General features: G+C 42.7%; 3 protein-coding genes across 6 annotated transcripts; all 3 read right to left on the bottom strand.

Annotated features, from left to right (window-relative positions):
* Nucleotides 1–597: 597 nt before the first annotated feature.
* On the bottom strand, nt 598–11,067 carry wdr77 (WD repeat domain 77). Of its 3 annotated transcripts, none has more exons than XM_035386707.1 (11): nt 10,929–11,065; nt 10,636–10,830; nt 9,647–9,832; nt 8,731–8,872; nt 8,096–8,145; nt 7,883–7,953; nt 7,655–7,709; nt 6,860–6,931; nt 5,672–5,780; nt 2,960–3,028; nt 598–1,889 (listed from the first exon to the last, which is right to left on the bottom strand). In XM_035386707.1, the coding sequence occupies exons 2-11, from the start codon at nt 10,736–10,738 to the stop codon at nt 1,733–1,735; spliced, it is 1,014 nt and encodes a 337-aa protein (XP_035242598.1). In that variant the 5' UTR covers nt 10,739–10,830; nt 10,929–11,065; the 3' UTR covers nt 598–1,732. The 3 variants fall into 3 exon arrangements, with proteins under 3 accessions (XP_035242598.1, XP_035242599.1, XP_035242597.1); XM_035386708.1 differs by having other exon boundaries at nt 10,956–11,064; XM_035386706.1 differs by having other exon boundaries at nt 10,636–11,067.
* A 3,361-nt stretch (nt 11,068–14,428) lies between these two features.
* Nucleotides 14,429–15,298, bottom strand: LOC118210779 (G0/G1 switch protein 2-like). The gene is made up of 2 exons (XM_035387204.1): nt 15,186–15,298; nt 14,429–14,854 (listed from the first exon to the last, which is right to left on the bottom strand). Exon 2 carries the CDS (start codon nt 14,850–14,852, stop codon nt 14,511–14,513), a length of 342 nt encoding a protein of 113 aa, XP_035243095.1. The 5' UTR covers nt 14,853–14,854; nt 15,186–15,298; the 3' UTR covers nt 14,429–14,510.
* Nucleotides 14,467–19,334, bottom strand: LOC118210778 (G0/G1 switch protein 2-like). Of its 2 annotated transcripts, XM_035387202.1 has the most exons (3): nt 19,254–19,334; nt 18,582–18,964; nt 14,467–14,508 (listed from the first exon to the last, which is right to left on the bottom strand). In XM_035387202.1, exon 2 carries the CDS (start codon nt 18,923–18,925, stop codon nt 18,584–18,586), a length of 342 nt encoding a protein of 113 aa, XP_035243093.1. In that variant the 5' UTR covers nt 18,926–18,964; nt 19,254–19,334; the 3' UTR covers nt 14,467–14,508; nt 18,582–18,583. The 2 variants fall into 2 exon arrangements, with proteins under 2 accessions (XP_035243093.1, XP_035243092.1); XM_035387201.1 differs by lacking the exon at nt 14,467–14,508 and having other exon boundaries at nt 18,270–18,964.
* Nucleotides 19,335–22,534: the final 3,200 nt, after the last annotated feature.

Raw genomic sequence — 22,534 nt, 5'->3', positions numbered from 1 at the left:
GGGAAAATGTACACAACGCATTTATGAATACGGCACACTTCTTCATGTTAGGTTACACACACGGTTCATTTACAAGGCTCTAGTTTTTTTTTTTTTTAATGCTGCAGTGAAAACGGAATTACAGCAGTTGCTTTTGGTTACAGTTCAACTTAGATAATGTAGCCTGGATCTGCTTTTGGGTGATTCAAACATGGAATTTACAGCCTCTCCCAACCCTGCCCCATTCCTGTGCATTAATGAGAAAATAACAGGGCTGTCAACATTCGCTCCTTTTCAGCACCGTTCTGAATAGGGTACAACAAAGACAGCAGTTCGCATTTCTACATCAGTGCACATTGGTTTTGGGGTGAAGTAATCTTTTAATTTCCCAGACCAACATTCCTCAAATTTGAGCAGCGCGATTGAGTCAGTGCTAGGATGCTGAAATTAATGTTGGAAATCTTTTGTGTTGCGCCTCAACTGGAGTAAATCTGTGGGAGAGTAGAAAGGCATCAAGTTTTTAAAACTACTTCCTCTGCAGAATTCACAAACAAAAGTGTGAAAGTGCGCATGCGGTTAACAGACCTGCTGAGAAATTACTTGCCACGCCACACCAAGTACTACGGATACAAACTTTATTAAAAGGACAGGGGGAAAAAATGAACACAATGGACTATACTGCCATTAGGCTCCAGGCCTTAGAGTAGAGACACCAGACATGTACACACACAGGGCAGCGAATGGCTTTTCTGAACAAAACCGTTTGGATCAGGTGAGTAGAGAGAGAGAGAGAGGTGTTTTACTGGCCAGATGCCGTAGGTTAGAGACTCTCTGCTGTGGAGCGTCGATGTCTGAGACGCACAGTGCGGAGGCATAGGTTTGAGGAGCTCGGCCAGGTTTGACTTAAGGCAAACGGGAAGGAAGGAAAGAGGCACTCGAACGTCGACCCTCGGGGTCACTAGCACAACGACTCCTCCAGTTCAGCGGCTATGAACACGCCCTCACTCCCATCGAGTACTTTTGAGGAAGCTACAAATTGAACAGTCGCTGGAATAAATCTGACGCAACGATGTAATCCTTTTTTTTGGCGCGATAGCTGCCATTTCACACTTGATTTTCTGCATGGAGCTCAAGGCCATTTCACGGAGGGCAAAGGCTTGGGCTGCAGTGTGAGGAAAATCACACTGCTGAGGGACAGAGCACCAAACCAAAATTACAGCAGTCTGGCCATACCTGCACTATGTTGCCTCAGCCCTTACTGGTATTAATGTTCTCCATCAATTACTGTTATCATCATTATCATCATCCTCATTATTATTATTATTATCATCATCATCATCATTTCCTTGGCAGATGCCTTTGTCCAGGCAAGCTTTTTTTTATACATTATATATTTCTACAACTGGCTACTTACTGAAGGAGTGCAGAGTCGGTGCGTTGCTAAAGGGTTCAACAGCAGTGCCTCGTTTCCTTAAACTGGCCACGCCCGACTGCTACAGAATCTGATTGGATGAGTTCTCATTCGCTTTCTCCACCTGCCCAGAAGCTGGAGAAACAGAGGTACCCTAAAACAATGACACAAGAAAGCCCCCGTGCTGGGTGACGGATCTACTGGACTGAAGCTGCGAAGCCTCGCCCTCTTCAATGGCCAGTTCTCTGTGCCTGAAGCCTGTTGCCTGGTGACCTCCACCCACGCTGCCCCCCACCCCCACCAACCCCGACCCCCACCCCCACCCCCACCCCCATTTTGGGGTTAAGGGGGCGAGGTGGAGGCTACAGAGGCAGGCTGGGCCTGTCCCGCGCTGTGGTGGAAGACCTGGTGATCCCAGCCCACCGTGGTCAGGGTGTCCGAACCTCCAGGAGCCCAGCATGCACTTCTCACAAAGTCCTGGTGCCTCCGGTCTCTGAAGCTGAGGTAAAGGGACAGACACGGTGACGGGTCTCAACACTGAACCTGATTCGACAAGAGCCCAGTACCCCTGCTACACTGTTACACGCCCTCAACAGGTAATCTCACGTTTGCCAGTTGCAAATAAACTGTTTCAAGTCTCAAGTATTCCCAAGACATTTATAAATGTCATCTGACATTTATAAAATGAAACACTGCTCTCTTCTTAGAATGTAAACGAAAGTATGCTCAAACAGAAAGGACAAGCAAAAGAAGCTCTGCCGTATCATGCATATAATCTTTGAAAATCAAACCAGTTTTGTTTGTTTTTTTTTTTTTACTACCAAGAATTTGAGCCTGTAATATATTAATAAGGTAGGAATTGATTCAAGACTGATATGATAATTAAGTTCAAAAGAAAAGTTTCATTATGACAAAGCAAATCCCTGATGAGGTCCCACAAAACAAATCCTCATCCCGATCTTTCTTTTTAAAATATGTAATCTCAGGATCCCAGTCATTGCTCAACCAACAGGAATGTGCTTTGTCCTCTGCTGTCCCCCTTCTATTTCTTACACAAAATTATTGTTTTCTTGGCTGCTGATCTTAACACAGGTCAGCAACTGCAAGAGTTAAAGACAAACTGAAAAGTCAGAAAATGTAAGAGAAGGGTACACCACCTCCTTAAATACGTTACTCGTAGTTAAGGACAAAAATGCCGTGTGCAACTGAGTGTTACCCGATAGCGCACCGCGAACACACTTTTCACAATGTGGAATGTTTGCGGTGTGGGCTGACCGGGATAAAGCGAGGCCGGATACATCATTTTCGCTGATAGCTCGGCTCAGTCCTGAACTTTGGCGACTTGGAAAAACAACCGCAGGCTGGATTTCCCTTTTATCGCTCCGTGAACAGACGGCGCTAGCCTAAGCGGGTTGCGCCAGAGCTCCCTCTTCCCGCACTGATTAACCGCAGACGTCTGTTAGCAGGGCTAACTAACGCGGACCCCGCAGCATTACAGCCTACGCCTTAGGACACGGGGCCAACGAAATTTCACAGCGCCGGCTGAAATATAAACGCGGCCATACTCACATTTCCGACAGCTCCGAATCCAGCACCGCGACGGAACAGTCGTCACTCACGGAGGCCAGAAGAGGGGCACTTTGAGAGAGGACGACAAACGTTGCTTTGTTAGCTTTTAGCTGTGCGATACAGATCAGACATGCTGATGGACGGGAAAACGGCTCGGTCATGAGTTGTCACTAGATGTAAACAGAACCGAATGGCAAAGACCTCTCTAGCTTTTAAACATATGCACCAACCGGAGACTGGAACTCATGAAGGCTTTTCTGGTAAAGCCATTAAAATTCCAGTCATGTATCCAGTCAGTATCATGCATGTGCTAAGCAGTCACAGTGCAGAAGTATAACATTTCCATCCTGCATTTCAATTTACAATTGCTCAACTGATCTTAACAACTTATTTTTAAAACAGTAACAGAAGCTTCTCTCCCCCCTTTAGGAAAAAATAAATAAATAAAATAAAATTTAAAAAAAAAAGCACCAGTATGAACCAACGGTCTCCACAGAGGTAGAAAGAAAAACTGCATACAGCATGTCCTACACCATCAGTGGATTTTAATAAATGCCAAACAACACAATACCCCAGAGGGGATGTGACTATAGGCCCGAATTTGAAACAGAACAGTGTGGACAAAACTGAAGGAACACAGTTATCACAGAATTAAAGAAAACTGAATGAAAGCAAGAAACTTCGTTATGACAAGGGGGCTTTTTGCTATACAGAGCCAATTGTATGTTGTGAGACAGAAAGAAATTCTCTGACACTTGACCTGGATGAGCTATTGATGTCACGGTGACACTTGACTTGGACAAGGTATTTATATCATCACACAGCCTATATTTGATCTACATAATAATTACATGCCCAGCAATATTCATGACAATGGACATTACACAGCCTTAATATGTCATCTAAAAACAGTATCATCAAGCCAATGTAACTTCATAATTAATAATGGGCTTGAATGGGGAACCTTGATTTTTGTCTTCAGTTTTTATTCGTTGCAACACATATGGAGAAGCCGCTACTTAATTCAGGCACTTCCGCCATCTTCTGGCAAAATCGTGAACTGCAATGAATCAACTTCATACATAGGTAAACACCCCTTCTACAGAAGGTTGAAGTAAGTACATTACAAGTCTGGGAGGATAACGGTATAGACAAGGCAGCCACCTATCACAGCCTCCTAAACAGAGGAAAATCCCAGAAATAAATTTGCAAGCCATACTTTTTTTTCCTCTCAAACAAAAATACATTTCAGAGAGTTTGTGCATCTCTCATTCTCAAGTCACTGGTGGCTTACAGGAGATACAATACCATTCACAACTATTAGGATTTTTTCCATGCATGCTACTCATACAGTTAGCAGCAAACAATTTTGGAGAATGGGTAAACCACCAGAGAACATCTCAGAGCGCATGTGCAAAATTCAAGTATTCCACAAAGTTTTCGACAACACATGGAACTCTATTTATATCTAGATGGGCAGTCAAGTTAAGATCCCAATCTGACTGTCATTGAACATTCATAATTCAAGTCATTTTAAAAACATTTGTCAGAATATTTTCTGCGTGTGTGGAGTAGGCCAGGGGAGCGTTTACCTGTGTGTGGAGTAGGCCAGCAGAGCGTTTACCTGTGTGTGGAGTAGGCCAGGGGAGCGTTTACCTGTGCGTGGAGTAGACCAGCGGGGCGTTTACCTGTGTGTGGAGTAGGCCAAGAGAACGTTTACCTGTGTGTGGAGTAGGCCAGGGGGGCGTTTACCTGTGTGTGGAGTAGGCCAGGGGAGCGTTTACCTGTGTGTGGAGTAGGCCAGGGGGGCGTTTACCTGTGTGTGGAGTAGGCCAGGGGAGCGTTTACCTGTGTGTGGAGTAGGCCAGGGGAGCATTTACCTGTGTGTGGAGTAGGCCAGGGGAACATTTACCTGTGTGTGGAGTAGGCCAGGGGAACATTTACCTGTGTGTGGAGTAGGCCAGGGGAACATTTACTTGTGTGTGGAGTAGGCCAGGGGGGCGTTTACCTGTGTGTGGAGTAGGCCAAGAGAACGTTTACCTGTGTGTGGAGTAGGCCAGGGGAGCATTTACCTGTGTGTGGAGTAGGCCAGGGGAGCGTTTACCTGTGTGTGGAGTAGGCCAGGGGGGCGTTTACCTGTGTGTGGAGTAGGCCAGGGGAGCGTTTACCTGTGTGTGGAGTAGGCCAGGGGGGCGTTTACCTGTGTGTGGAGTAGGCCAGGGGGGCGTTTACCTGTGTGTGGAGTAGGCCAAGAGAACGTTTACCTGTGTGTGGAGTAGGCCAGGGGAGCATTTACCTGTGTGTGGAGTAGGCCAGGGGAGCGTTTACCTGTGTGTGGAGTAGGCCAGGGGAGCGTTTACCTGTGTGTGGAGTAGGCCAGGGGGGCGTTTACCTGTGTGTGGAGTAGGCCAGGGGAGCGTTTACCTGTGTGTGGAGTAGGCCAGGGGAGCATTTACCTGTGTGTGGAGTAGGCCAGGGGAGCATTTACCTGTGTGTGGAGTAGGCCAGGGGAGCATTTACCTGTGTGTGGAGTAGGCCAGGGGAGTGTTTACCTGTGTGTGAAGTAGGCCAGAGGAGCGTTTACCTGTGTGTGGAGTAGGCCAGCGGGGCGTTTACCTGTGTGTGGAGTAGGCCAGGGGAGCGTTTACCTGTGTGTGGAGTAGGCCAGGGGAGCGTTTACCTGTGTGTGGAGTAGGCCAGGGGAGCGTTTACCTGTGTGTGGAGTAGGCCAGGCCAGAGATCCTGCGGCTGTGGGGGCTCACAGTCTGGGTGCTCCCGCCCTCCTGGAGCTCCCTCAGGGTCACGCGCCCCAGCTCGTCACCTGACCGTCACGAAAACGAGCCGTTAGCACAAAACCGTCACAACATGGCCGCCACAGCCAGGTTGCGCGGGATTCTGACACCGCACGGCACCACTTATCTGCGTTTAATCAATACAACATCCCATTTGCATCGCGTTTATCAACGTCTGTGGCGCTAAACCGATTGTGAACCAAATGCTACGGCCACACTTTCATTCCACCCTCCCTCCCACAGGGAAAACCGCAAACAAGTGGCTACACGTCGACAGGAAGCCCAGGAGTAAAACATGCAAACAAGGGAACATGGATCAGGTGCAGCACAGTAAGTGAACAGGGAGGGGAAACTGAGGCAGGGGTGGGGCGGCTCAGAGTAATACATCAGAATCGTCTGAAAATAAATCAAATGTGTTCATTTTTGGAAAATGAGAGGCAACTGATTTTTAAATACCATTTTACTAGAGAGGGTCTTTTCAGTAAAAGTACTGCACATCCCTGAGTAAGTGACCTTTAAGTAAATGACCAGGCGGTGATAGAAAATCAATCCAGATCTAATAGTATTCTGTATTTTTATAAGTATACATACAAATGAAGATAGTCATTTGAAGTTATACAGCAACATTTTCTAATCTTTAAAGAGCTCTCAAATGTCCATGTTATACATAGGTGAGCTTTTCAAAACTTTATTACCATTATTTTTGGATCTCGCCCAAGATGCTTTCATTACAACATAAATTAGTCATGTACACTGTTTCAAGTGTCTAATGAATAGGGTCAGGAAAAACAAAACTATACTAACCCATAACCTTTAATGTGCGTGCAGGACAGAACAGACCAGTCTGCATACCATGTTAACAGCTCCCAAATAACCAACAATTTACCCAAGATTTCTTTACAAAGACCCAGCATCGGCCAAAACATTGATTATGTTGTGATGATGTCATTTATAATGAATTCCTGGTTACTGAAGAGATCCCCACATAGGGTGCAGACTACTGGCTTTAGCCAGGGCTGGAAAGGGATTCCTAAATTCATGTGAGCTCACTGTGAATGCTTCCGCAGCATGCCAATCATGGCAGGAGCTACACAGGGGGGCTGCTTACCGTAGGCAAATATGTTGCTCTGCTGTGGGTGCCAGGCTATGCAAATGGGCCGGCAGCTGGGGGCCACGACCTCTGTAACAAAAAATAAAAAATGAAAATAAGTCAGCAAGTGTTCTTCAGGCCAAAATGCAATGTAGTGTAATGGGTAAGGTCCCAGGGAGGGCACTGCCGTTGTACCCTTGAGCAAGGTACTTAACCTGCATTGCTTCAGCATATATGAAGCTGTACAAATGGATGCAATGTAAATGCTATGTAAAAGTTGTGTAAGTCGCTCTGGATAAAAGCGCCTGCTACATGCCTGTAATGTAATGTAATGCAATGAGACTGTAAGGTCACTGCCAAGTATGCCAAGATGGCCGACATCATAGCTGAGGCTACACAAGGAAAATGCATAGACAGATGGTGTTGATGGGTGGAGCGATCGTGCTTTGGTTGGAATGGTGATGATGCTGCAATTCTGAGCATTGATACAGTCCTCATATCTTTTTTGACCTTTAATTTGTTGAGAACAGAATTTGCACAGGACAGAGAAAATCTTTTTTTTTTTTTGGTTCAAGCAGGCTGAATGTGAACATAAAGGCAGTGGCCAAAAAGGTGGAAACACAAATGAATAGAGTGACACAAAACATGAAAAGCAGGTTCTGCCATACAGGTGTGGTTCCTGTGTTAATTTAGCAGTTAACATCTGCTAAAGTACGACAGGCTGAAATATATCCAAGAACAAATTCAAGGGGTTTATATTCACTCTCCTTTGCACAAGCTCTCTCTTTAATCTTTCAGACTGTCCCGGCTCACCTAATCGAGCTGCAGGCTTTGGCTTCCTGTTGTCCCAGAGCAGCAAGCGTCCATCCTGGGTGAAAAAACAGAAATGAACAGTGAACACTGAGGACAAGGAGCGGCACATTAAAGCCTGGCTCCACAGCCCCAAAACCAGTTAAAATCTATCGAGCACTCCGATTGAAACTGGGGATAAACACTGTGCAGAAAAACAAAAAAAAAAACAAGATTTTTTTTTTTTTTTACCTGCCCACAGGACAGCATCAGTGATTCGTCTGTGGGACTGCAGGAAACACAGATTACAGACCCGGCGTGACCTGGACACACAGCGGAAGAGAGGGGGAACATGTTGCTAGGCAATGGGGATGATAACAGTTAATTCCCGGAGAGTCACATGTTCAGTACATGCTCTTAACTGTTTAATTGGCCTGGTCAGGTGCAAGCACTACTTAATCTTACCCTTGTGTGTGTTGACAACCGTTTGCTGAGCAAGGTCCCACATTTTGATGCTGAAAGAGAAGACAGGTCCTGAGACAGTGATCACTCACAGGGCTTTCTTTTAGTACAATTGGGCATTCCAATTTGTTGGGTTTCTAAAAGGTTAGGATTGTCGTCCACATATCCAAAACAGAAAAAAAAAGTCTGTATGAAGTTCCAACATGAAACATCTTGGCCAGCATAAGCAAATCAATTAGCAGTGTGTGCATGTCCTTATTCATCAAAACCTAGCAAACCACAGGCAGTTCCAAAGTTCTGCCTTCCAAATGTTTTTTCCAGTCTCCACACTTTTAGGACAGGGAAGACTGGGAAAGACACTAAAGAGCACGATGGAGACAGAAACCTTTCTTTATGAAATACAGGCAAATTACAGTCTTCAATGTCTCTGAATCACCATTTGAATTAATGGGGCTCGACATGCACCCTGCTTGAAGAAATAAAAACTTTAAACACAAAGCTTTAAGGGGGTATACATCTCTCAGCCTGTGCAGAACTGGCACTGCCCATCCGCTACAGCGCATGAGGAGGGAGCCAAGCTCAGACGTGCCACCCTCAGCACAGACGCACACCTGGGGGAGACTCAAAAGCGAACTGACCAGGCGTCCATGCTGCCGCTGGCCACTTGCTCCCCCCCGGCCACGGGGCTGACGCTGGTGACGATGTCATCGTGCTCGTGGCGACTGAACTTGTTGACCAAGAGGCTCTCGTCCTCCGACAGCTCCCAGAGCTCCACAGCACCTGGGGAAGCAAGTCGGACAATTACAAACACCTCATCAGGCTTTTTACCGATTGGTGAAGGCGGCTTAAAATGGGTTATCCAATCAACTGTCAAGCACGGACTGTTATGAACCAATCAAAAGACGGTGCGGTCAAAAGAAATACACTGTGATACTGTGTAAGCTTCACCATTCCATCACTATGCCTTCTTTCAGGGCACTGCACATAACACTGATCTGAAACTCAAAAAGGGGAAGCTCTCTGCAGCAGTTCAGATATTTCTAAACCTTCATCTGGCAAGCACATTAAATATTAAATGTAGCCATTTCAGCATGATAACGCCACCTATAACTCAGGCACTGAACAACAAAACACAATTTAAGGCCATCTAAAGGCTTCGACCAAAGGCTTTGGCATACTGAATAAGTGAATTAATCAAGGAATGTGCCACATTAAAATACAAAGGTTTAGTGACAGGTCATATGTAAAAAAAAAGAATATTATCAACTGACATATGAAATTTCCAGCATAGAACATGAGAGATTAATCATTTTGGTCTCCTTCTTAATACAAATTGGATCGAGAAACTGAACTCTAGGCAATACTGTACAATATGACAGTCGATTCCACAGATGTGTCCAGAATACATGAGGTGTGCCAGCCTCACGGGTCCACCCACTGCAGACAGAATGGGGATCAACATTGCCGGCACACCCTCGAGTCATTACCCCAGAGAAAAACATCCAGCACCGAGAGGGGGGGGGACCGTGTCACCCACAGCATCCAGAAACTCACCCGAATCTGACGCCAGCAGGATGCTCCTCCCGGACAGCCACTTCGCCTCGCTGACCCCGGCCTCCGTCTGCACCCCGGCATTGCAGTACCCCTCGTTGGGCGCCTTCCTCGGGTCCTTGTACACCCAGATAGAGCCCAACCAGCACCTGCCCGTAAGGCTGGAGGCCCCCAACAAGAGGGTACCATCTTGAAGGGGGAGAAGAATGCAAACACCATATAAAAATTAAAAATAAAAACATTTAATTGAACGTAAATGAAACTTGACATTACAGAATGTTCTTTCCACAATCTATGAGTATGACGGTAAAATATAAAGCGAATGTCTTATATGCAAAATGTTTTTTTTTTTTTTTTTTTTTTTTAAAGCTTTTAGACTGGCAGGAAAACGACATTGTGATCCTACACATAACTGAGCGGTTGTGTATTCCAAGGTGTAGCACAATAAAAGCACAGTAAGTATACATATGAAGAAATAAACATAAAGCCAATTAATAGTGGGGAATAATTCATAAGGATCACACGAATTTGGGTTGAACAAGGAAAGGAAACCAATAAGTGGGGAAGTAAGCCAAAAAAATTTTTTTTTTTTTTTTTTTTTTTTAAATCTACAAATAGCTGGCTAGTTTTGATGGCTCAACGCGTACCTACATCAACATTTAGGTTCCTTCGGTCTCGAGGCATTCTAAAACTAAAAGAAAGTCGCGCATAGATAACATATGATCTTAACAACCCAAATACCTAACAAGTTTGTCATGCAATTTTTTAAAATGAAGCTGTTAGCTAGCTAGCAGGGGAAAACATATATTGCTAGTTATACTGGTTTGTTCTTGAAAAGACCGCATGGTGCTAGGCCAGCTAGGAGCACTTGGTTTTACAAGCGAATTGCAGAAGTTCGTTACCCAGCTAGCTAAATAAATATTGCAGCTAGTTATCGATTACTACGATTGATGAACTAACACTTCATTAGCTACCGTTACTTCGCTCTTTACCTGGCCTGTAATGTACCGAGTCCAAGTGCTTTTCCATACACGCGGGTGCATTTGGAGGAATGTTCCAACGGTTTTCCTTGATCATGGTAGCCGTGCTTTTCATTCAGGCGTTTTTGTCTGATCCAAAAAACTTGGGATTCTGAAATCTTCCTCTAGGCACTGCATGCAAGGTAGCAGTAACTCCGCGAGGATCTTCTGAAATCAGCGAAGATACTCCAGCTATAAACACCTGTATTCCCACTGCCGGATAACGAACATGCAAAAATGTCCAAATGCGACTCCGTCACCCCCACCTATACGGCCCACCCTCTCCCGCTCACACTCAAGTCCAAATTCCTGCAGTCCCGGTACTCGGTATCTCTCGTCTCGATGCCAACGCCGTAAATGAATGAAACACCGGCAAAGCCCCGTTTCTGCCCTTTTCACCACGTGCAGTACAGTTTTCCGCTTCCGGGTCCAATCTTCCCCAGTAGCCTACCTAAGATGGTTGAATGAAATATGATTCATTCATTGTAGACAACAAACGCAGAACACAACTCTTTTTTTTAAACATTCACATAAACCTGAATATATGCAACCAGTCTACAAACAAAAGAGGAGAACACAAGTCAGTGGAGAACGGGTTCCGCAAGTTGTAGCAATAAGGGAAACCGTGATGGTCAGACCTCTTCCTAAGATCTGCATTATATTAATTTCCACAAGAGAATAAAATATGTAAAACCAAAAAATATGTTCCGCATTTTCTCTCATTTAAAAGCATTGAGTTTCCGCAGAATGAAGGGATTTTTAGCTATCCTCTTACAGTAAATATCTTTTTATCAAGGTATAGTGCAACGGTATAGACAACGAGCAGTAACTTGTGAACATCAATGTGAAAAATGTTCATTTCAACAAAAATAAACTGATTATTATTATTATTATGGTTGTGTATCCTAAAACGGGTCATATTTGAACAGATATTGTTTTTTTTATTGTTTAAAAAAAAAAAAAAGTCTGAGCAGAATAGATGATGTGGTTATGTGAACCGCTGAAATATCTTGTGAGTGCACAACTGCAGTTTTTTTTTTTTTTCTTACCGATTACCTTAGTTTTACTTTTCTGACCGCTCTATAAACCATGCTTTTTCGCTCCTGCACTTCAGCACAGTAAAATGTATTAAATAATTAAGAGCAAAAAACTGGCACAAAATCTTGAAACGGATCAGCCATTGTTGTGCCCCCCTGGCCTATGCTACGCAGGTATGGTGCTCCTCATCAACCTTGGCAGACGGCTTACCTGTCATTGCAATCACTTAAAAACGCGCAGTTGCCACTTTCAGCCACAAGAGGACCTCTGACTTCATGTCATTAAATGGATTAAATCGGTCCTGTTGTTGGAAGCCCACTCCCATGACTTTTCAAGGCTCAGCTTTAAAGATATAAAAAAAGAACAAAACACCATCAGCTGATATTTGTATCGGCTGATTATGGTTCAACTGATCGTAATTTGTGTTATGGTTCTAGGTTGGGGCAGTTAATACATTAAGAGCTTCAGTGATGTTACTGGCTTGCCTGGGAATGTTGTTAGTCTGGTATGGCACTGTTGCTCCTGTAACACAGGTGGATGTAGCCTAGTTATACCCTTATGCTCTGGATATGAACCTCTGTTAAATGAATCAATGTAATGTAAGCTGTGATATGTGTGTGTTTGGGGGTCCAATAGTTTTTCTGAGCTAAGTGTTTAGGACTCATAGACATTTGCATAATCAACAAATGAAATGTTTATTTTTTTGTTCTTGGTTGTGTATTGTTATGTCACTGGTCAGGAATGAAAATTTTTAAATGAACAAAATCAGTTGATGATTTGAATGTGTGTTAACTACATTTTTTTTGCAAACAGCCTGCTGGACCGAAGTGTACAATTTGGACATTTTGAAACATCCTGTTGTCTGATTAACTGGAACATTGCATGTTTTTAGCGCAAAGATGAAAAACCTACTCACCCCATCTTCCCTGTTAGTCAGACAATGAGTCTCAGTGAACTCTTGCCTGTTACAAGTATCATATTGGCACAAATGGTGTGGCATGGAGCGTGATTAATGTGGAAGAGGTCAGCAACAACACAGTTAAAGACCAGTTGAAAGCATCAAATAACATATCCGAAGCACGTGATAGATGAATAAGGTAATAAAATATGTAAGTCAAGGGATGTACTAAATGTTGTAATTTCATGAGGCTTTATGGTTGACACTGTGACAAGTCTTGTGAGTGACAGAAATCTAAACCAAACCAATGAGGTTTCAGATTCACGATTCTCTGTGATTCCAGCTTGCACTATTGTAGTATGATGATGTAAATAGTGGTAAATATAGCAATTTTATAGCAATTACCAGGGCTGAGTAAATATGTATTTCCCAGCAAGACAAATGATCCTACCAGACATGTGTCCATTGTTATTAGTATGTAAAACAAAAAAAAACAAAAAAACTGTTGGGAAGTAATATACATTTTATGTTACCTGCAACTACTTTGAAGTGTCAGCTGTGTAGTATTGTAATGTCAGTGGACTACAATTGCAAACGTCCATGTGAAAACAAAAGTGTAGTCCATCACAGAGTGAGCATGACAGTGCATACATGGGAAAGCCCATTTCATTTCTTGATGATTAACAATAGAGGTCAGACTTTACACCGTATCCATAGTTAGCTGTAAGTATAGCCACCACTGGCTACTGGAATATGTTTTCTGGGGTGGGGCTACACAACCTTAATACTTGGTAATGGATTCTGATGAAGATTTCCACTCTCTCAGTTCATATACCATTTGATTTAAAGTATCACAGCTGGTGATAATACATTCATGTAAAACCCCTGTCAGTGACTGGTCCTTTAGGGGGGGGGGGGGGGGGGGTTATCATAAATGGACAAAATAATAAATTGACAGAAAAATCTGGAACCACTGTAAATAAATATAGCTATTTATTGAGTTGCAAAAAACAGTGAAAATACAGCACTGAAAAATACAGTACATGGGAGTTTCTGTATAAAAAATATTCATACAATCAACAAGTGTAACATCATCAACATCACAGTACGGGACAGTCATGGATCTCACGCAAGACCCCCAGCCGCGCAGCAGCCAGAAATATCCTCATCTTGGGAGTCTTTTTTACCTCGCTCTGATTTTACTACTGGTTGGCCGTGTAACAAAGTGGTTAGAGGACTGGGTTTACAGCTTCACAGCTTACAGGTTTCATTCCCAGGTGGAGCACTGCTCTTGTACCGTCGAGCAAGATGGCTAACCTGAGCTGCTTTTGTAAAATACCCAGCTCCATGAATGGACTGTATGTAAAAGAATGTAAGCTGTGCATGTTGCTCTGGATAAGGCCTTCAGCTAAATGGCTAAAACCTTTGCTTTGTCAGGCAAGACTCCCTTACATTGCTAAACCAAAGCAGCCTAACAGAATTAATCAAGCTGTCTGTCTGGTCTTCTGTGGACTTCAAAGCGGAAACAAGGGTATGGGTGCTGTTTTTCTTTGTGACACTTTGAGTGTATCAACACATACTAATCACCATGTATGGCATGGTGGTTTCAAGTCTTTTGTCAGTCATTCATACATCAAGTCTGTATTTAGTCATTCAACACATGGTCATGGAACTCTCTCTCTCTCCTTTCTCTTTCTGTCTTCCTCTCTCTCTCTCTCTCTCTCTCTCTCTCTCTCTCTCTCTCTCAATGTCTGTGGTCTCTGTCTTTGTGTGTGTGTGTGTGTGTGCGGGCACACGTCTCCGGTCTCTGTGTGCGCATGTGTGTATGTGCAAGTACAGTACGTGTGTGTGTGTGTATATGTGTGTGTGGCAGGGTGTGCATGTATCTGTGTGTGTGTGTGTAGCAGCGTGTTTAGGATGCATGCAGTCTGTTGGCTGAGCTCCTCCGCCTGATCGCTGCCTGCTGAATCTTCTTCTTGGGCTGGGTCACCTCACTCTGCAGCGGGGTCCCCTCTGTCCGCTCTCTCTGCCTCTCAGCCTCCAGCAGACGCTGCTCGCGCTCCTCCAGCCTGGCCAGCTCCTCGTCCAGGGGCTCCTCAGCCGAGAAGGGATGGCAGACCGTCTCCACCAGGCCCAGCGCCACCCCGAGGAACGCCATCGCACTTCCTGCCAGGTAAACCTTCACCATGTGACGGCTGGGCTTCTGGCTCAACATCTCCTTGGCGAACGGGATGATCTCGTGAATGGTCTCCATTTCTGAGGATTTGGTACAGAGAACAAACATGCCTGAATATTGTTTAACAAATCAAATGGAGACTGAGAAAAATAATTTATCAAACAATATCCCATGTTCAAATAGTCTCCATGTGCTTTGCTACCCTGCTATATCCACGTGACAACATACAATAAAGTGGGACCATATGATTTTTAATTTTGCTTGATCTTACATATGAATTTCAATATTGAATACTTGCAATTTCAGTTCTACAAGGTCCACATTACTGCCTTAAAATAAACGTTACATCTACAGTGAGATATTATCATGTGACATTGTAAAACACACACACACACACAAAATAATACTTACTTAATGGGGTTGTTTTGTGCTTTGTTTTAATCTTTTGGTGTAATTCCAGTTCCCGAATTGTTGCCCGCTGCCCGGCGTCTCAAGCAATTGCTGCTGAGTGGAGGGCAGAGAAAGCGGCTCACAAATATAATGACATCGAGTTCCTTGTGCACGCCCAATTGTATCACATCATGAATATTCATGAAAAAGGTGTTGAAATAATTGCAACAATTTTCACAAAGTTTTTTTTTTTTTTTTTTTAAATTAGGAGCAGTTTTCACAACCACATCATGTATACGGATTCAAGATACTTTGTTGTATCTTTCTGTGTAAACGTATCAAATTCCTTTTTTAAACTCAAAACACTGCCGTTTTGTACGTATAGGTGGCATGGACGTGAGCTCTCCATAAAATAATCCAAATCTCTCACTTGATCTCAGTTCATTATTTAATTACAAATATCAAATACACAATAAAGCGCGAATATCAAAAATCACTTTTGATTGATTTTTGGAACAGCAAACTGATATCTAATAAGTATATATTTTTTAAATTAATAAAACTCGCCATTGTCGTCGTCATCAGTTTGGGCTATGCTGATGAACATTGTTTTGGCACCCTGCGTATTGATTTATGGGTAGCTTTTCCACTGTTGTGAACACGTCCTACATGATACAGTTTTTAACAAAATTTTTTTATTAACCTCGCCGTCTTCGTAGGTGAGCACAAGACTCGGTCGCCATGCAAACCTCTTAGCCTACACAAACAAGATCCATTCCAACTGTGCCGCAGTCAGTTCCCCTTTCACCTAGTTAGCATCGAGGCGTAAAGGAGGTTGGCAAAGGAGTGAACAATATTAAACCGATACATTTGGGTCTACGTTCGTTTTAATAATCACATTATGAATTTCCGACTGGAATGCATTAATGTTAAACATTTAAATTATTTCTGACCGTACGAAAAATCCATTTGAGTTCTCGCCCTGTTATTCTCGTAGATCGCAAAATAAGTTTTTAATAACAGATATAGGCCTAATGCGCGTCATTAACGTAACATACAAACCGTAATATAAATCCTGTACAAAATAAATTTTTTAATTGGCCCAAAGGCCTGCGAACCCTCTCACCCTGGCGACTGAAATAACAACGCGCGTCCTGTGTTGTTGTGGCTGTTTTGTAGCTGCAATTAAAATACAGAAGTACGTTTAAATTTTGAAATCAAGGCAATAAACTGCTGGTTTTATGGCCAGAAGTAAAATAATGAATGATGATTATATTGTGAGAACTATGTGCCTATAGATATCACTATGATGAATAATTGCATGTGTTACTATACAATAACCCCAGAGATGATTTTTTGCAGGTTATCTCTGACAAGTAGGCCAACTTTGTGATACATATCAGGTTTACACTGCAAGCTTTTTTTTTGGAACTACTTGTGTTTCGTCTGTGTTTACTATAGTGGATCACTGAATGAAAATATCTTTGGCTCATACATAACATCAGATCATGTATTTGTGTTTGTGTCATTTCCTCAGTGTAGGCCTGCCATCGGATGAGAACAGTGCTGGTGACATTCATTCTTGTTGACTGCATAAAAACAAACAATAAAAAACTCTATTCATCCTTGTTTTGAGTCTGTTGGTGCATGAGGTATTTCTTTTCTTGTATTACTAATATATATTCACAGGCACATTTACTTTATAGATGATATAAATCCTTTCACATATTGCCAATTTCTTTCCATGAAGTGATGTCATATGTATTTCTAAGAGTATATATTCTAATATTGTGTGCCAATGTTTATCCATTTACATGGAACACGACTGATCTTAAACTATGGAATCCCCTTGCTGTTTATGTTCATACATATAGCTTGCATTATACTTACCCTGATGACCTAGTTTTAGCAGCCTATATTCACCTTGTGGCAAGTGCACTTTATGCTCTTAGGAGTTGTTGTTATTTTTTCTGAAATCCCTGCAGTGCTGGAGGTGAGGTGCATTGTGGGTATGAGAATGAGTGTGATGTGAGCACTTGCTGTAACACATTGACCGGCATGAGGAGAGGTTTACAAGCCCCCATGTGCAGCACTGTAGTTTTAATCACTTAGATAGCAGAGCCCTTCATTAGGTGAAATGCCTTATTGGTTCACAGACTGGTTTGCACAGCTAAGAAACTTGTTACTTGTTGTGTCAGGAAATTAACTTTGTCCACTGATCACAGTGGCTGGTGCCTCCCAGAATTCAGCAGTTTCAGAATTTCAGAGTTTTACCAGACAACTAGATATTTAGGATAGAACAGGACCTCCAAGTGATGGGTGGCTACCTGCCAAGGTGGCTGGTACGGTAGACAAACTCACCAAATTGGGTAAATTGGGGCCGGCTGGTTGCTTGAGGCCAGTGTTCATTTCCCACCCTGCTTGAATGTGTGAATAATGGTAGTCATCAAGTGTAATCCTCAATCGTAGAGTGAGCAGAACAGGATATAAATTGGAAAGTTAATTCCTTGATGATTACCAATAGAGGTCAGGCTTCAGGGCATCCACAGTGGCCAGAAGAGTAACCCGCACTGTTTTAGGTGGCTACTACTGTAAAGCATATGATAGAGTTGGACTGATCCACTTCATTGCTGGAAAAGGTTTTACATTAGGATTTCCACTCCACCTCAAACCACATTTCCTCTGTTTACTTCTGATGTAACACATATAATTAACCAATGCATTCGTGAGTGACTAGTCCTTCGCGAGATACAAATTGCAGTACAATATTAGGTACTTATTTTCAGTTTGCCCCCATCTTGGACTCATTATTGTCTTGACTGTTACACAGGGAACAACCAATTAACCAAGTCAAATTCCTTGTATGTATAAAAAAACATAGTGTACTTGGCCAATAAAGTCAGATTTTGAGTATTTTTGGGAAGATTTAATACCATGGTACTGTAAATAGAATGTGTTACAGTGGGTATGGTGGAATGTTCAACTTTGTGGTTGCAAATTCATTATTTTGTTCATAACGCTTGAATAATTTGTTTTATATAGCCATGGAGACCTAGTTTGGGAATAGGTCACAGAGATTTTTAAACATCACTCCTGGAGGCATTATAAATAAATATAGAAATTTTATTGAGTTGAAAAAAACATTGTATAAACACAGAATTCAAATGCATGGTACACATTCTCTTTCAGTATAAAAAAAAAATGTATTCATACAGTTAAGGCCAGTCTTGAACCTCCCAGGACTTCTGCTGCACAGCAGCAAGTAATGTACTTGCTTTGGGCTGAAAGACAGTCTGTAGTTTACCTCCCTCTACCATCCCGGCATCACACATTCAAACATTCGTGTTGACTTTCAAATTCGACTTCCAAACACATCTAAACAAAGCAGCCCAACAGCTTGGTGGGGTGGTGGGGTATGTTTAGGATGCATGCAGTCTGTTGGCTGAGCTCCTCCGCCTGATCGCTGCCTGCTGAATCTTCTTCTTGGGCTGGGTCACCTCACTCTGCAGCGGGGTCCCCTCTGTCCGCTCTCTCTGCCTCTCAGCCTCCAGCAGACGCTGCTCGCGCTCCTCCAGCCTGGCCAGCTCCTCGTCCAGGGGCTCCTCAGCCGAGAAGGGCTGGCAGACCGTCTCCACCAGGCCCAGCGCCACCCCGAGGAACGCCATCGCACTTCCTGCCAAGTAAACCTTCACCATGCGCCGGCTGAGCTTCTGGCTCAACATCTCCTTGGCGAACGGGATGATCTCGTGAATGGTCTCCATTTGGACAATTTGGGAAAATTTGAATGTTTTTAGTTCCGTCTGCAGGGATCGGGGAAAGAAGAATATGTTAGTTGCCGATATTCTATCGCAAAGGTGGATTTTGTTGCATGCAGTCAGATTCCTTTTTATTCGGCTACCAATACTATCTGGTTCTTCGCCTTGACGTACATAACACAGCTGAATTTCCAGAACAAATATCACATACTGCATAAAAGTATATTAAGTGAATATTATTTCCATTTCCTTGGTAGAAAAAAGAAATCCACTTTTACAGGTAGATATTTTCTATAAATACAAATAACATATACAACACTGAACAAGTACTTACGCTAATAAGTTATTATTTTGGTTAATCCTAATTGTTCCTCCCTCGCCACGCAACGCCTCAAGCAAGTGCTGCTGAGTGAAGTAAAAGCACGCGCCACGCGAATTTAAAGACCTGAAAGTCTTTGTTCACGCCTACTGGGCGGGGTCAATGTTGATGAATATTCATGAGAGATTCCCGTGCCTTGATTCCCAAGTGAACAAGTAGCCTTTGTCCTAGACGTGAGGTTGAACATGAAAGCAAAACTCCTTTGGTGTCCAAAAAATAAAGATGAATTTAAATACTAAAAATTATCCCTCTATCAATACCCTCTATATATGCAGAACAGTGATATTTATCAACGTCTATTTTTTTTTAATCGTGCAATTATATACATTTGTGTTTTCAATATGTCAAATCGATGCTATTGCTGCAATTTTTATTGTTTGTTGTTGTCGTCGTTATTATAACCACAAATAATAATAAATTTGTTTTAAGTTTCAACCAGAATGTCTAATATTAGGCTACTCATATAAGCATTGGGTGTTTGGGAACTTCTCATTTATTGCAAAAGTTCTAACTTGTGGCCCAACTAGCACAGATGCCCTTTCATTACGTAACAAAAAATATGTGGCAGACAAACTCCACTGCCATCACTATCTAAACTGTCCCCTTTCACCGACTCACCATTGAAATAATTCCGGACTGTACGGGTAACGATCAAATAAAGCAGTCATTTTAATCCAGACGGCATGGCCTACCAGCTTGTTGCGACAGTATGATGTTATCTTCCATAAAATTAAATTCAGTTTCAGTTCAAACAATTTTTTCGAATTGAGATTTCATTGACAGTTCTGTAGCCTACGTGGGCGCATGAAACAGTCATTGGGAATCAGTTTGGAATAGCGTTCAAAATCAAAAACTTGAGCTGTCTTTTATGCTGATGGTTATACGTCTCCATTGGTGTATATGCTCGTAATTAATGACGCGTACTAAAAACGTATTGAACAGATGCTGGATGTGCTGGAGTTGAGACGCACCGTAGGGGAGTCAGTGTGACGTGAGCACTTGATGAAGCACATTGACCGATATGAGGAGAGGCCAACTTCACATATGATGTCATGTAGCTCAGCCTGTTAGCACAGTCCTTTCAAATGGATATTGATTGAATCCTGTGGTTATATGGATTACCCACAGGCCAGTGCAGTGATCCATAATAAATAAGTAAATAAATAAATATATAAAAAAACTTATTTTCATATTAATTTTCTTTATTAGCATGCAGCTTAGCTGAGGAAGAGAATATTATGGCTGTAATAATAGTATTTTTAAGCGAAAAATCTCTCTTGAAAATTATGTTGACTGTGCTTGGGAAGAGGTCCCACTGTTACTGGAACTGATCCAAAACTGGACCCAGTACCAGTAGTTATTGTCTTGTGTTCTGACCATTGTGTCTTGGCAAGTTACCGTATCTAGACTCTAGAGTACGCAATGTAACCTACATTCACAAATTACTGTGCAGTTCTGGGGAGGGGATAATATAGCAAATATACCACAAGCTAATAAGACTAGAGGCTTTTTTCTTGGTTTTTTCGAATCTCACAATACAGGAAGAGTCTAGATCAGATCATAAGTGAAAAGGTCAAACCTGTATAGTAGTTCAAATGCACAAGATGCCATAATTTACCCTCATGGAACATCAGCTACTTCACAGAATCAAATGACATCATATAGCAAAATGAAGGACAATACACTACTCCTGGAAAGTCGTGCAAATATAACATGTGGCTAGCTACATATGGCTAGCTAGATATAAAGGTCTGTGACACAAAATGTCCTTTTGTTAAACTGAAATAGAACATAGATATTGGTTGTATAGGCCCAAGTTCTCTGAGACACCGTCACAGTGCTTGTTCATTTTTTTTGCGTGTCTCTTTGTGTAGGCCCGCATTACTAATATCACAAACGTGTCATTTTGCATTTCATCTTAGGTATAAATCTAAATTATAGAAAATATTTCCCCTGCATGATGCCACAGAAATGCTTTGTGATTTTATAATTGCTACATAACAGCTGTTAAGTTTTTACTATGTGGTTTCTGTAGTTTTTCTTTGTAAAACGTCCAACTGGTACAGAGTGTAGCTGCAAGGGTACTTAGAAAAACTAAGAAATGTGAACATATCAGTGCTGTGGTCATGTCTCTACTGTCTGACTGACTGATAGTTTGACTGATTCTGCATCTAACTTGCAAGGCTTTAAATGGTGTTGCTCAATAATATCTTAGAGAGCTACTTACCTATTACTCTCCATCTTGACAGCTTCATAGGAAGTTTCAGGCCTCACTTAAAATCACAATACGAGGCAGAGACTTCTCCTACAGAGGTTGTTTCTTATGAAGTAATCTCCCATTACATGTTCCGGCTTTAGACACTTACTGTTTTCACATTTTGGCCTAAGGCTCACCTTTGAAGTCAGCCCCTTAGTTAGAAGTGCACAGGAAGGGTGGGTCTGGAGCTCGGGCCTGCCAGATCATCTGAGCTGACGCCCTGTCACTGCGTGTGAACACTCTGGTTGGCTGTTCTGTGCTGTGTTTGGTTCCTGTCAGTCCAAGTTCAGTCACGGTTGTGTTCACCCCTTTCTTCTCATTTTCTCCTCTCCTTATTTTCATATATGCAGCCATAGCAAAGCACACCGGTGCTATTCCAGCTTACACTCTCCACGCGTCGTACATAACATAAAATGTATCAAGCTTCAAACACCAATCTCCCTTTTCTGTTCTCTTCCCGTGTGCTTCAAAAATTTTCGCCCAGTTTACAGACTGTTCTGGCCCCAATCCTTCCCTGACGAGGCACCTAGGCAAAAAAACTGGAAGCCTGGGTGCATCATTCTGCTCTTGTGACATACTCAGCTCATATAAACTTCTTAGCTTGGTCCATCTTTGTGCCATCTGGTCTAATACCTTTGGGCTGTGGTTTAATCTCCTCAAACACTTTCATTATTTGCCCAGTATATTCCCTTTTACCTCTGTATTATTATTTAACCAAACAACTGAAGCCAGGCCAGCTAGCAGATGAGCATCACTCCAAGCTGGGTTCTGCCTGAGATTCCTTCCCAACAGGGAAGGAGTTTTTTTTTCCATGGTTGGGTGTTATTTCTCAGTGGGGAGTTTGATTTTGTTTTTTGTTTTTTGTTTTTTTGGGCGGGGTGGTTGGGGGAGGGGGCGTTGTGGTTTGGTCTTCTTTCCCCTTTTCCCTATTTTCCTGCAGAGTGTCCTTGTGGCAGTGTCTCTGAAAAAAACTGCTTTA

Source organism: Anguilla anguilla, chromosome 13 (genome assembly GCF_013347855.1).
Source record: "Anguilla anguilla isolate fAngAng1 chromosome 13, fAngAng1.pri, whole genome shotgun sequence".
In the NCBI taxonomy this organism is placed as follows: domain Eukaryota; kingdom Metazoa; phylum Chordata; class Actinopteri; order Anguilliformes; family Anguillidae; genus Anguilla; species Anguilla anguilla.
This window is presented reverse-complemented; position numbering and strand designations above follow the sequence as displayed.

Bases quoted from the DNA above. Each gene is read 5' to 3' on its own strand.
- wdr77 (XM_035386706.1), bottom strand. From the start codon at position 10,738: ATGAAAAGCACGGCTACCATGATCAAGGAAAACCGTTGGAACATTCCT. The intron at 8,146-8,730 runs GTCAGTTCGCTT...CTTCTCTTTCAG, and splicing joins AGCGGCAGCATGGACGCCTG to CATCAAAATGTGGGACCTTG. The intron at 1,890-2,959 runs GTGAGTATGGCC...CCTTTACCTCAG, and splicing joins GATTCGGAGCTGTCGGAAAT to CTTCAGAGACCGGAGGCACC.
- LOC118210779 (XM_035387204.1), bottom strand. From the start codon at position 14,852: ATGGAGACCATTCACGAGATCATCCCGTTCGCCAAGGAGATGTTGAGC.
- LOC118210778 (XM_035387202.1), bottom strand. From the start codon at position 18,925: ATGGAGACCATTCACGAGATCATCCCGTTCGCCAAGGAGATGTTGAGC.